Source organism: Syzygium oleosum, unplaced genomic scaffold, assembly GCF_021117445.2.
Source record: "Syzygium oleosum isolate NSW1041296 unplaced genomic scaffold, Sole_v2.1 Sole_v2.01, whole genome shotgun sequence".
Taxonomy (NCBI): domain Eukaryota; kingdom Viridiplantae; phylum Streptophyta; class Magnoliopsida; order Myrtales; family Myrtaceae; genus Syzygium; species Syzygium oleosum.
In genome coordinates this window covers 16738765-16752329 of record NW_026607485.1, presented here as the reverse complement: position 1 = coordinate 16752329, position 13565 = coordinate 16738765, and the positions used below count along the sequence as shown (strand labels likewise).

The 13565-nt window shown below is 44.0% G+C and overlaps 3 protein-coding genes across 3 annotated transcripts; 1 reads left to right on the top strand and 2 right to left on the bottom strand.

Moving 5' to 3' along the window:
• The first annotated feature begins 5617 nt into the window (after positions 1-5617).
• On the top strand, positions 5618-6415 carry LOC115681127 (uncharacterized). The gene is made up of 2 exons (XM_030604968.2): positions 5618-5810; positions 5892-6415. Exons 1-2 carry the CDS (start codon positions 5618-5620, stop codon positions 6413-6415), a joined length of 717 nt encoding a protein of 238 aa, XP_030460828.2.
• Positions 6416-8969: 2554 nt separating this feature from the next.
• Positions 8970-10356, bottom strand: LOC115668158 (uncharacterized). Its single transcript, XM_030589654.2, has 3 exons — positions 9835-10356; positions 9518-9749; positions 8970-9433 (listed from the first exon to the last, which is right to left on the bottom strand). Exons 1-3 carry the CDS (start codon positions 10354-10356, stop codon positions 8970-8972), a joined length of 1218 nt encoding a protein of 405 aa, XP_030445514.2.
• Positions 10357-10442: 86 nt separating this feature from the next.
• On the bottom strand, positions 10443-13314 carry LOC130139964 (uncharacterized). Its single transcript, XM_056318024.1, has 4 exons — positions 13245-13314; positions 12431-12544; positions 11288-11616; positions 10443-11190 (listed from the first exon to the last, which is right to left on the bottom strand). The coding sequence occupies exons 3-4, from the start codon at positions 11609-11611 to the stop codon at positions 10618-10620; spliced, it is 897 nt and encodes a 298-aa protein (XP_056173999.1). The 5' UTR covers positions 11612-11616; positions 12431-12544; positions 13245-13314; the 3' UTR covers positions 10443-10617.
• Between the last annotated feature and the right edge of the window lie 251 nt (positions 13315-13565).

Genomic DNA, 13565 nt, shown 5'->3' with positions numbered 1-13565 from the left:
GGACTTAAAACTTCTATCCTGGTAGACAACTTTTTCAAAACTTCCTAGGGAAATGGGAAACACATAAGCCAGGGTATTCATTCTAGCTTTCTTCGGATTTATTCTATTCCCCGTGTCCAGAACGGGATTAGACCCTTTAGTTGCTATGATCGCAAGACAAGCATGTCTTAAGTGGGACTTCTCTAATATACTTCTTGCCCAAACCGTCATTTCCTTAAACACGTACCAAAATTGTGGGAGGGGTATCTTTCAAGCTTCTACTGGTCTTTTGTCATTATGGTTCATCTCACACATTCGACCTTGGTGTCGTTTCATGAACATTCGCGAAATTTGTTCGGTGATAAATCCAATTGAATGATACATTTGTCTCCAAAGCAAATTACCCAAACAATCTTTTTTAGATTGAGCCAATTTCATTAGTACCCTAAATCTTGATCAAATCCAATGGCGGATCAATTGGCCAAAGATTAATAAGACGAAGATCACAAGCCGAGAGGGAAATGTGATACCATTGCTTGGTTTGAGTAGATGAGCAGCTTATTGTCCTCTAAGGGTTATTAGACAATTTGGGATACTTTAGCAAGTACCACCGGTATGGAATCCCGAAGAGTTCGCCTTTAACATCCCAAGTGGAATTATACCCGAAGAGGAAAAGAATATCCTTCAAGCCAAAATTCACAAGATCATCTTGTCTTTGGATAACCCACTCGAACAAATAATCGAGTGGCCAAAAAGCTTGGAAGAAGACATGAAGATTCGCATGGCCTCTAAAGAATACATCAAATGGATAGAAAATAAGCGTCCAATTGATGTCGAGCTATATGTCCCGTTGAGCGTGGTACCAGATCCTGTAGATGAGTAAGTCTCAGAATAATTGTTCCAAGCATGCCTGGAGTGGAACCTTATTCCCTGAAGAGGTCGTGATCGATGTAGAAGAATGGGAGTCTCGAGTCAAGGAATGGGTCAGAAAGGAATGGATTCGTCATGAAGAATCAAAGCCACTCACATTAGAGAAAACGAACACTATTAATTTGGGCGATAAAGAGAATCCTAAAGAAGTTAAGATTGGAGAAAGTCTTCCCTCAGCAGAAGCAAAAAGAATCACAGATTTGCTCAGAGAATATCAAGATATATTCGCATGGTCTTATGCTGACATATCAGGCTTTGATCCAAGCATAGTTGAACATGCTTTGCCAATTGATCCAAATATCCCACCAAAGAAGCAAAAATTGAGGCGAACGAAACCAGACTTGGCAAAGAAAATAGAAGAAGAAGTGATAAAATTGCTCAAAGTTGGTTTCATTGAAGTGGTACCATATCCAGAATTAGTTGCCAACATAGTATCCGTAATGAAGAAAGATGGTCGAGTACGGGTGTGCGTTGATTATCATGACTTAAATAAAGCAAGCCCTAAGGATGATTTCCCGCTTCCACATATCGATGTATTAGTGGATAGCATTGCTGGGTTCGAAACATTTTCATTCGTGGATGGTTTTTCAGGATATAATCAAATCCTCATGAAGAGGATAAGGCGAAGACGTCCTTCATAACACCATGGGGCACATTTTGTTACAAGGTGATGCCTTTCGATTTGAAAAATGCTGGTGTCACATATCAAAGGGCAATGGTAACTTTGTTTCACGACAAGATGCACAAAGAAATCGAGGTATATGTGAACGACATGATAGCAAAATCCAAACAAGGAGAAGATCATGTTGAGGTGCTTCGTAAATTGTTCGAAAGACTTAGAAAGTATAAGTTGCGGCTAAACCCCGACAAATGTGTATTTGGGGCAAAATCCGACAAACTGCTAGGGTTTGTGGTCAGTAGCAGAGGCATCGAAATAGATCCCTCCAAGATCAAGGCAATATACGACTTAAAAATTCCTTCTACGGTAAAAGAAGTGAGAAGCCTGTTGGAGCGATTAAATTACATTGCCCGTTTCATCTATTAGCTTTTTGAGACTGTTAAACCATTCTTCAAATTGTTAAAGAAAAATGCCAAAGTGAAGTGGGATGCGGAATGTCAACAAGCCTCTGACAAGATTAAAGAATATCTGGTATGCCCACCAATGTTGGTACCACTAATTCCTGGAGTTCCGCTAATCTTATATTTGACGATTCATTATGAGTCGTTAGGAGCGGTGCTTGTACAAAGAAGACCAAATGATGGTAAAAATGTAACATTCTGAATTTTCGATCCTTTTCCCGGGATTTATGAAATGAATATTTTGGTCAATGCACTTATAGTGAGATCTCACCCGGAACTGCGCATTCTCGGGATGCTAACCTTAGGGGTAAGGCTATCACGGGATTGAGTTCGCACGACCAAAGAACTCGACCTTGGTTCGACCTTCGATCATAAGGATTGACGAGGGAATGTTTTGGGCCAACAGAGACCGATCTATTTGATCGATAGTGTCCGAAGGGAACTAGCGACATACCCTCGCAATTACATGACAATCGAGGTCCCCTTGGCTCGAGCAAACTTAAACGTGACTTGATTTAGTGTCGGTCACGGGTCGAAAGCGCGTAATCCCAATGAGCCACCCGTTAGTAAGAGATAAGCTAGAGTCGCGATTGTTCGATTTTAGTTATTTCTTGGAATCCGGGCCCGGGAATCGGGAATTTTGAAAGTGACAATTTTTAGCGGCCGATGACATTTTTGGTGTGGCCAACCTTGGGGCCACCCATTTTTTTAAATGGATTTCGGTTCGGGACCGGAAAAATGACTATTTTGCCCTTGTGCACCGCGAACGAATTTGGAAGACTGGATTTAAATCGGGGGTATGATAATTAGCCTGTATGGCCGAAAAATAGAAGGGCAAGAATGCCCCTCTCCTACCATGGTCAATTATCTTTTTGCCCTTGAATTATTGGATAAGATTGAATGTGGGCCGTTGGATATGGATAAGATTGAATCTTGGCCCTTGGATTGGTGTGTTAGTTAGAGGGGTAGATTGGTAATTTCCGGTGGGGTTTTAGAGACCAATTATTGGGGGCGACATATATATATTTATTTCTCTCTCTTTCTCTCTTATAATCCACTCTCTCTCTCCTCATCCCCCACCGATCGGAAGCTCTCTCTTTCCCTCCTTCCCGGTGCGTGAGCCGAGCTTGGCCGGCCACCAGCTGCCCAGCCGCCTAGTCGCCGCCGGCCAGCCATCCGCCGTTGCTGCTTCTTCTTCCTCGGCCGCGCCCCACCGTCCGCCTGTCTTTCTCTCTGTCTCACCCTGTCTTGTTCAGCCCAGCTACCACCGAGCCACCCCCGATTATCCTCCCCTGGCCCATACGTCCCCATAGCCACCCGATCGCCGCCTGCCAGCCGCCCGTCCACGGCGTTGCCGCCGCTCGCCCGCCTAGCCGCCAGTGCCGCTGCTCGGCTGCTGCTTCTGGTCCGGCTGTTCCGACCACCTGTCCAGCCCGTTTGTCACCCCTTTTTAAGGTAAGTGACTCCCCCAAACCCTCCTTAGGACCTCGGGTTTTGCTGGACATGTTTAGGACTCGGTTCGGGTAATTTAGGGGCTGTTTGAGGCATGTGAAGGAGGCTGGATATTAGGTTGTTATGGATTGATTTGGTGACTGAATATGTGCGGTTTGGAAGGCTCGGATAGGGCTGCGATGATGCGGCATGACTGTGACTGAATTGCATGATTGATTGGTAATGTTATGGCTTGAATGAGCTTATGTGAATGATTGTGTGGCGATGTGACCGTGCAATGAGGTCGCGTGCCAAGTATGTGTGGACGTGTAATGTACTCGCGTGACGAGGATGTACATTTGCGAAATGTATGTGTAGCGTGAGATTGTGTGGCCGTGTGTTATGTGTGGTCGCGTGGTACGTGTGGTATGATGGTACGAGATGGTTTGAATGGCTGGAAAAGTGGTACCCTGAGGCGTGTTCGTTTACGCGGGGTAGGTTCCGTCCTGAGGCGTGTTACGCGGGACGATGCCGTCCCTGACGAGGTGACGATGCCCGGCCCGACGGGATGACGATGCCTGACGAGGTCAGAAGACCGTTAGCCTGATGCGTTTTACGCGGGCGCGGTAGTGATGGAAAGTTGAGAATGAGCTGGACTTGGTTTGACGCACGAGACTTGTGAAAATTGACGCATGGTGTGAGTAGCGTGCGAGTGTGGTTTGCCTCGCGTGACATAGTGTTTGATGAGTAAGGATGTGAATGGATTGGCTGTATTATTATCTGACATGCAGGGATGTACATGATGGATCCCAGGTAGGATCGCATGTGATTGTTGGTATGACTGGTTATGTGTGTTAAGCATGTTTTGTCTGGCGGTACGTGAGAGCCTATGTGGGGTTTGGGGTTGTGCACTTATTGAGATTCGTCTCATAGTTGTATAACCACAATTTCAGACCCCCAGCCATGAACCCAAGAGGCCCGCCTCCTCGTTTTGGGATCCCTAGTCATGTGGATCATCAGGAGGTGGAGTACCCTTTAGGAGACGACCGAGCTTTCGTAAGGCACTCGAGCGTTGTTTGGGTTGACGAGGGCGGATTACACCTGAAGTCGTATTCGTACGTGGCGTGGACTTATCGAGATGGCGTGGAGGAAACAGGTCCGCTGAGAAGTTTCGACATCCCTTTCTATGGCGTTGGCGAATGGGACCCTTTGGCAATCATTCCTCCTGATGGCGAGATCGTTGATCCGGAGGAGCCATATGAGAAGCCATTCACAGTACCCCCAGTGGAGCCGTTGGCTGTACAACCATTGCAGGCGGTCCCTCCATATCACGATCCACGTATTCCTCCGGGGTTCGAGCCAGAGGACTCAGGAGAAGAATGGAAGGAGGGTGATCCCTAGGTTTCACCAGGGTATTTTAGGGTTGTATAGACTAGGTCTGACCAGTCACTTTTTGGAAGATAGGTTGACCTATAGTGAAGCTAAGCTAACCCAACCACCCGATCCTTTTTGTTATGTCGGTAGTTTTTTTATGCTCGTTTGCTAAGTTTGTATGTAACGTTGTTTGTATGCTCGGTACGTTGAAAGTGTATATAAGTTAATGTTGTTAGTTCATTGACTGTCTTGATGCTCTACCCCGTCGTTATCTTTTTAGTACGGGCGTTTTGATATTCATTTCCGCATGTGCTTCTGATCGTTTGGGTCGGCGATGTTTTCCTGGGACGTCATATTAATTCGACCAAGGAAGGATGTCGCGAGCTCGATGGGGTTCGGGACGTGACACCCCCGTTTGATTTGGTATCAGAGCAAGGGTTAGCTCGATACAAGTAAGGTCGAGACCTGGAGTGATAAGGAGCGACGACTTCGGGGTAGTCAGTTAGGGAGCCCTTCGTAGAATGCGTGTGTATGGGGATTGTGCATGTCCTATGAGTACGCGCTTGTGGTTGCTGAGTGGTTTATTGCGGTTATAATGTTGATTGAGACTAAGGAGCGGCAGGACTTGAGGTGAGTACAAGAACCCTGTTAGTTGCTTGGTGATGTTGGTTTGATGTTACTCGATTGATTTGATGGTTGGTTGTGGTTATTGAGTGTTGGTTGTTGAGTTTTGTGCCTAGGGCTTGGACTAGTATAGTTGGCCTAGGTCTCTAATTCCTGTATGGAATTATAGCAGGTAGGAGGGTAGCGTGAGCCCGTGAGAATGAATAGGAGAGGTGCAGGAGCGGGAGGCTCGTCGAGCTCTCAGATTTCGATCGCAAAATATCCGCGTATGGAAGGAGTTCTCAGGGTGTTAGAGGGGATTGGGAATTTGATGGATAGGCAAGCTCAAGAGCGAGCTAATGCGACCGCTCAAGCTGCAGAGGCTGTAGCTGCTTTAGTTAATGAGAATTCGGGTAACGGAAATGGGAATCGACAGATGCATCAGTTAGTAGAATAATTTCTAAAGCTGAAACCATCAAAGTTTGAAGGAGTAGGGGATCCAGAGGCTGCTTCTAAATGGGTTGAGGAGTTAGAAAAAGCTTTTGCTTTATTGGGGTGTACTGAAGCAGAGAAAGTGACACTGGCAATGTACCAGCTTCAGGGTAATGCAAATGATTGGTGGAAAGCCACGCAGGGCCGAGTGTTCCCTACGGGCGTGGATCAGAATTGGACGACCTTCGTTCAGGCTTTTAATGAGAAGTATTTCTCGGTAAGTGCTCGAGAAAGGAAGATGACGGCTTTCGTTAGACTGCAACAGAACCAAATGACTGTGGATCAATATGAGGCAAAATTTGCCAGACTGTCTAAGTTTGCACCGAGAATGGTAGACCATCCTGAGGACAAGGCGCGAAGGTTTCGGGATGGATTGAGGGCTGACATTTGCAGTCAATTGATACCGGTGAATTTGAGAACTTATGAGGAATTATATGAGAGGGCTCAAGCTATCGAGCATGATATGACAGATAGAGCTGCCGCGTCTAGATCACGTTATACCTCAGCCAGGGACAATCGTCAGTAGGGAAAAAGGCCGATGATGGGAAACCGACGTTTTGTTCCTCCGGCAAGGAGGAATATTGGGAAATCATCACATTAATCTAATTCAGCCTGTAGACGTTGTGGGAGACATCATGGGAGTGGTCCCTGCCCAAGCGTAACTGGGGCGTGCTTTGGGTGTGGTGGAATGGGACATCACATAAGGAATTGCCCGAATCAGCAGGTTCGACCACCCCCATCATCGCAGACACCTCGGATTGGGAATCCGACTAGTGTAGCCCCGTCGGCTAATCCGAACAAACCGCCGGCACAAGGACGTGTGTACGCCATGGCGCGAAAAGAAGCTGAGAATGCGCCAGGCGTAATCACAGGTATGGTTTCTCTGTGTAATTATGTTGCCTATGCTCTATTTGATCCGGGGGCGTCGCACTCGTTTGTGTCTGCTCAGTTTGTTGAATTGGCTGGATTGAAACCCGTTTTATTAGAAGTGCAATTATGTGTGACTACACCGTTGATGGATAAGATATGCATATCGTTAGGATGCCCAGATTGTAAAATAGTAATTAGTGGTGTAGAAAGCAGGATAGATGTGGCTGTGTTAACCATGTATGATTTTGATGTGATTGTGGGCATGGATTGATTAGTCAAACAGAATACTGTAATGGACTGCAGTAACAGGGTGATTCAGTTTAGTCCGGCTGGACACCCTGGATTTGAGTTTGTAGGGAGTCGAGGAGGAATCTCGATCCCTTGGGCTTCATCAGTAGAAGTAACCAAATTGTTGGATGAGGGGTGTCATGGTTACTTAGCAAGTGTGGTGGATTTAACGGCAGAAGAAATGCGGCTATATGATATAGCAGTGGTGTGCAACTTTCCCGATATTTTTTCCTCAGGAATTGCCGGGATTGCCACCAGAAAGGGAAGTAGAGTTTGTTATCGAGTTGGCCCCTGGAACCGAGCCAATCTTGAAGCCGCCTTATAGGATGTCGTTGTTGGAGTTGAAAGAATTAAAAGTTCAGATGCAGGAACTGTTGGATAAGGGTTTTATTCGACCGAGTGCGTCTCCATGGGGAGCGTTAGTTTTATTTGTAAGGAAGAAGGATGGCTCGTTGAGACTGTGTATTGATTACCGCCAGCTGAATCATGTGACAATCAAGAATAAGTATCCTCTCCCAAGGATTGATGACCTGTTCGATCAATTGCAAGGAGCCTCGGTATTTTCTAAGATTGACCTAAGGACGGGATATCACCAGTTGAGAATCCAAAAGGAGGATATCCCAAAGACGGCATTTAGGACGATGTATGGACACTACGAGTTCACGGTAATGCCGTTTGGGCTGACTAATGCCCTGCTGCTTTCATGGACTTAATGAATAGGGTATTCAAAGAATTTTTGGATCAGTTCGTAATTGTCTTTATAGATGATATTCTGGTGTACTCAAAGAGTCCTGAGGAACATGAGTACACTTGGAAAAGGTTCTACGAACGTTAAGAGAGCATGTACTGTATGCTAAGTTTAGCAAGTGCGAGTTTTGGCTTAATCGAGTAGCGTTCCTTGGACACGTGATCTCCGGAGAAGGAATCTCCGTAGATCCGGTGAAGATTGAAGCAGTAATGGATTGGCCAAGACCGACGACAGTTACTGAGGTTCGAAGCTTTTTAGGTCTGGCAGGTTACTATCGCCGATTCGTGGAAGGATTCTCAGCGATAGCCACTCCACTGACCAGGTTACTTAGGGTGCGCATGACAACTATTCTGTGCCCGGGAACTATTTCTGAACAGAAATGATTTTTTTTATTCTGTGCCCGGAAATAATTTCTGAGCATTTGAAGGCGTTTGGTAACTGTCCAAAATTTCTATTCCTGGAATAGAAAAAGAACAGAAATGCGTTTGGTAACTGCAGAAAATTTCTATTCCTGGAATAGAAAAAGAATAGAAATGTGTTTGGTAACTGCAGAAAATTTCTATTCTAAATTTTTTTGAAGTGCTTTTTAAAACTTGGTATTAATTCTCATGGAGCACTTACCAATTTTATTTTTTTCTTGTAAGTGAAGGAAACATGGTGATATGTATAAACATGGTATATAGTTGGTACAAACTCTTCCCTCTATCACTCCTAGCGGTGTATACCGTATTTTGACTTTACCGTATTTTTGCTCATATCGAAGAACTTGGAATTAGAATGGAAACATTACTCCAAATCCAAATATTAGGTGAGTGCTTGTATTGAAGACTTTAAGATGAATCTCATCTAAATCCTTTTCCTTTTTTTCATTATGGAGAAAATTTTTGTGGATGTTTTATTAGTTAAAACTTTAGGTATCACAAAGAAGTGCTGGCAGGAACTTATGTAAGTCCAACTTCCCCCTAAGCAACTACCTAAGCAATCTTGTATAAACAATTTTGACTGGACTAAAATTGCACCTTGAGTTACTATATTTTTCGTTGATCGACTCATGTCATACCATCAGTAAAGTACATGTAATAAAACAAAAGGAAATGACAAAAGTACATGTAAGGATCATCTCCCATCGTCATGTAGTATTTAAAAATAATATTACAAAAGTCAGAAACACAAATCATGGAATCTCGGGCAGATTGTAATCCCTTGCCATTTTATTTGCAATACTTTTCCTAAGCATGTTTATCTCAGCTGCTTGCTCAAGTGGTGTATCATCCGCAACTTCCACTTCTCTAGCTCCAAATGGGTAGTCTGGATCTCCATAATGGGAAAAGTTTTTGTCCATCTTGTCCTCCTCACGAATGTAATTATGGAGAGCACAACATGCAATTACAATAAGTGCTTGCTTTTTTATTGTAAATGGGGGCATGTGTCTCAAAACGGTGAAGCGATTCTTTAATGCCCCAAATGACCTCTCAATGACATTCCTTAGTGAAGAGTGCCTATGGTTAAACAATTTTCTTGCTGTGCTTGGCCGTCTTCCACGCCCCCTATAATCGTTCAAATGATACCGTTCACCTTTAAACGGAGTTAAAAATCCCGGAAGTGATGCATAACCAGAATCTACCACGTAGTATTTGCCTATAACATGGTACATATAAATTTGTTATAATATGCAATCATAACAATCATAAAGAAATTTTTTCTTATAGACAAAGTAAATACCTAGTGGTGGTCGAGGAAATTGCAGTCCAGGAGTCTCGAGTGCTGCCGAAAGCACCCGACAATCGTTGGCAGATCCTTCCCACCCAGAATACACGAAAGTAAACTTCATATCAAATGAACAAACACACAGCACATTCTGGGTGGTATTCCCTTTCCTACCTCTATATGGGACCTGCTCAGACACAGGGACGGAAGCATTGATATGGGTGCCATCAATAGCACCTACGCAGCCCTGTGCATTTATAAAAATCTAATGTTATACAAGATTATCAACTACATATATTTGATAATGTAAACTCAAAAAATAAAAACCATACCTTGAAGTATCGTTCATGATTATGATTCATAAGAATTTCCTGTGGAACAACATCAAAGGACAGTGGTTTGATAACTTCCTTTGAGAGTTTGATAATTGCTTTCAACACTATATTGAAATAATTGCTAATTGTTTGTCCTGAATGTTGGAATCTCTCACATAAATCTCTATTGGAGTTATTGTGACAAACCATAGATAAGAATATCCCAACTTGTTCATCTATCCTAATAAACCGACTATCTTTCAACCAACCTTTTGCCCTCATTAATTCACATAGGTTCAGAAAAACATGTCTCTCCATCCTGAAGGCTTCATAGAATCTATCTGAATGTTCATAAACAATCTCCCTTATCCATTCAGGTCCTGATAGTTTGCTATCCCTAATAGGTTCTCTCATATGCATGGACATGTCCTCCGCAATGATGCACGACCATCCTATCAATATATATACATCATCATCATCTAATAATTGTTCATCTGGATCTACCTGCCCATTAGACACACTATTTGATCCCCCTTCCATAGTACCTATATTATCAAACAAATACAAGAACATCAATATAGATATGTAAAAAAAAAAAATCGAATCACAACCAATAACATAAGTCATAAAGTGAAAGCAAACCAAATATATAAATAGCACCTAAACAGTTTGGTGTACCCATGGCACCACAAAAGTACAAGAGTCTCAAGATCAATATCTCTAAAAACCAAATATCAAGTACTAACATAAGTCATACAATCAAATGAAACCTCACACAATCAACAGTACATTTCCCAACATCTAGTAAAGAGATTCAATAAGTGCATTTTTCCATTCAGCTGGGGTTTTGATGAAAGCCTCCCTCCATGCGGCACTAACACATGCTCGTTCTATAGCTTTGCTATAACGATCTGGTCCCAAGTCGGGCATATTAAGTAGGCTATCAATGACGGCAGATACGGAGTAAGGGTCCACAGGTGGTTCTGTGACCCGTGAGGTGGCAGAGCCACTCACAGATTGACCTGTCTTAGTTTTGATCAGCTCCTGTATAGCTTTGCAAGTGTCAGCAATGCAAGATGAGGTATTCTTTCTTCTCCTCTTGGCATTTGGAGTCCTATCCAAACGGTGCTTCACATGAACTGGATCGGCACTATTGCCGGATGTAAAGACTGTCTCATCAATGTGGTGATCACTCAAGTCCTTTAGATCACTGTCTGCATCGCCACCACCATTGTCACCTTCCTCTGACACCGTCAAATCTTCGGCATTTCCTATAGCATGCTCCCCAGTAGCATATGTACCACCAAATACAATACACAGCTCAGGATACAGGGGAAATCCATCCTTCTTGAATTTTGTCCACTCACTATTATCCTACAATTTTCACAATAATAACATGTCAAAAACATAATGAAACATTTTAAAACTTACATGTACAATGAAATCAAAATAATCAAAAGTTAAAAGATACCTTGATGTGAGATTCCCAAATACTTGGATCGTCGACAACAACAGTTTTATTCACATTATCCCAGCCAAATCCGGATTGCGAAAGAAGCTTCTTAAAACTACCATATTGTTTCCTCAGTTTGTTCACCTTGTTCTTCAACTGAACTAGGGTATATTGGTATCCTGACTGTTTAATGAATTCAGTCCGTATATTATTCCACCCAACTTTGTTGTAAGTAGAAGATGTGCGATTTCCCTTTTTGACCTCCTTAACCAACAAACTTACAAACATGTTGGTTAAAGGCTCAGTCCACTTTGCATTGAATATCTCTTTTTGAGATGCCATTTAACCTTGATAGATTGAGAATCATATGAGTCATGCATTAAATCAATAACATAGTCATGTAAAGATAAGAGAAGAGAAAAAAATCACGCCCCGCATAACATCCAAACATATCACTAGTAAGATGATGTTCCCACAGTTCGTCGGATGCTGATCAATAAAGCTTTTCAAGATTTTCCTCCATTGAAGGACCCATAGGAACACGACCTGCTTACAAATTACTCGAACGACCCGAGCGAGCAGATCGCTAGAAGCAAAATACGCGAGGAGGAAGGGGCCAAGAAGAGGGACAGGAGACGCCACTCGACACAAGAACTAAGGGAGATTATAAGGTATGGAAGATGACACGAACAATATCATTTATCATATGGTGCTTCTTCGGATGTTACACACGCACCCAGGAATCAGTTTTGAATAAAACCTCAGCAGTCCATACATACGGCTTCTTGATGATGACAAAACATGCAGAGATGACAGTAGAAGATAAGGTGCAGGGTATCCGACTCCAAAGAACATTTACAATACATACGGCTTCTTGACTAGTGATATGCTTGGATGTTCTGCGGGGCGTGATGTTATTGTCAACATATAACTCACTGTAAAGATAATTCAAACTTGCTCACTGACAACTATTGAAAAGTACACCCAAACAGCAGTGCAAATTCAATATGCTTGCCTAGACACTAGAATGTTAATACTCCTAATGGTCTTCTTATGCGCATACTGCACAATATAATGCACCTACAGAACAAATATAGATTGTCCACCATGAATAACCACAAGAAAGTCTGCCTTTGCGATAACCACAGGTGAGGATTTTACCTTTGCGAATCAACTTGGACAAATAATAGAAAGCAATGGACAGAAGCGTGGAGATGAATCCAGGCGTAACGAACTTCTACTGAAATTGACTAATCACCAATTAGCTTGTTCAATCTACTAAAAAAAACAGAATAACCATTTAGTAAATGAAAATCACCACCCCAATGCAAAAAGGATCGCCGTTGTGAAAAGCAACAGAAAATTAACACAAGACAATTACCAATGACCAACACCATATCACCATAGTTGCATAAAACAACTTCGAGCGAGCGCGGCCCTCACCCAGATTTGCGAGGGCGGCGGTCGCTCGAGCGAGAAGGAGCCCAAATGGGTGAGGGCAGCGCCCGCTCCAGCCTCACCGTCGCCCAGATCGGCGAGGGCCGCAGACGCGCTCGCTTGGGCAACCGTCGCCGATCTAGGCCACGGCTCGCTCAAGTAAGCACGGCCCTCGCCGATCTGAGTGATGGCGAGGCTTGAGCGAGCGCGGCCTCGCTCGAGCGACCGCAGCCCTCGCCCAGATTCGCGAGGGCGGCGGTCGCTCTAGCGAGAGCGAGCCTAGATAGGCGAGGCCAGCGCTCGCTCGAGCCTTGCCGTCGTTGATGTGGGCAAGGGCTCACTCGAGCGAGCGCCGCCCTCGCCTGTTTGGGCGACGGCGAGCTCGAGCGAGCGCAGCCCTGGCCCACTCGCTCCAGCTTGCTGTCGCCCAGACCGGCGAGGGCAGCGCTCGCTCGAGTGAGCCCTTGCCTAGATCGGCGATGGTTGCTCGAGCGAGCGCCGTCGAACGAGAAGGAGCAAGTCATCAGCAAGAACTTACCTCGAACGAGAAGGAGCAGCCTCGTGGGTGAAGGAGCAGCAGCGGTGAAGGAGCAGAATAGAACGAGCTCTGCGCAGGAGAGGAGTAAAAAGTGATTCCAAAATTGTTTCTTATTTTGGAAGCTCAGCGCTTCCAAAATTGTTTCTTATTTCTGTGCCGAGAAACAAGAAGCTAGTTTTTTTTGTTTCTTGTTTCTCCTCCAAAATTGTTTCTGGGCATAAATTTTTGTAAAATTGTGCCGGGGAATAAAAAATTTACCAAACGCATTTCTGTTCACAAACTGTTTCTGGAAACAAAAGAACGGAAATTTTTACTATTTGG

What these genes read in the sequence shown, in the direction of transcription:
- LOC115681127 (XM_030604968.2), top strand. Translation starts at nt 5,618, where the DNA reads ATGAATAGGAGAGGTGCAGGAGCGGGAGGCTCGTCGAGCTCTCAGATT. An exon ending in TTTAGTTAATGAGAATTCGG is followed by an intron (nt 5,811 to 5,891) that starts GTAACGGAAATG and finishes TTGAAGGAGTAG; the next exon opens with GGGATCCAGAGGCTGCTTCT.
- LOC115668158 (XM_030589654.2), bottom strand. Translation starts at nt 10,356, where the DNA reads ATGGAAGGGGGATCAAATAGTGTGTCTAATGGGCAGGTAGATCCAGAT. An exon ending in ATCATGAACGATACTTCAAG is followed by an intron (nt 9,750 to 9,834) that starts GTATGGTTTTTA and finishes ATAAATGCACAG; the next exon opens with GGCTGCGTAGGTGCTATTGA. An exon ending in ATTTCCTCGACCACCACTAG is followed by an intron (nt 9,434 to 9,517) that starts GTATTTACTTTG and finishes ACCATGTTATAG; the next exon opens with GCAAATACTACGTGGTAGAT.
- LOC130139964 (XM_056318024.1), bottom strand. Translation starts at nt 11,611, where the DNA reads ATGGCATCTCAAAAAGAGATATTCAATGCAAAGTGGACTGAGCCTTTA. An exon ending in TTTGGGAATCTCACATCAAG is followed by an intron (nt 11,191 to 11,287) that starts GTATCTTTTAAC and finishes TGAAAATTGTAG; the next exon opens with GATAATAGTGAGTGGACAAA.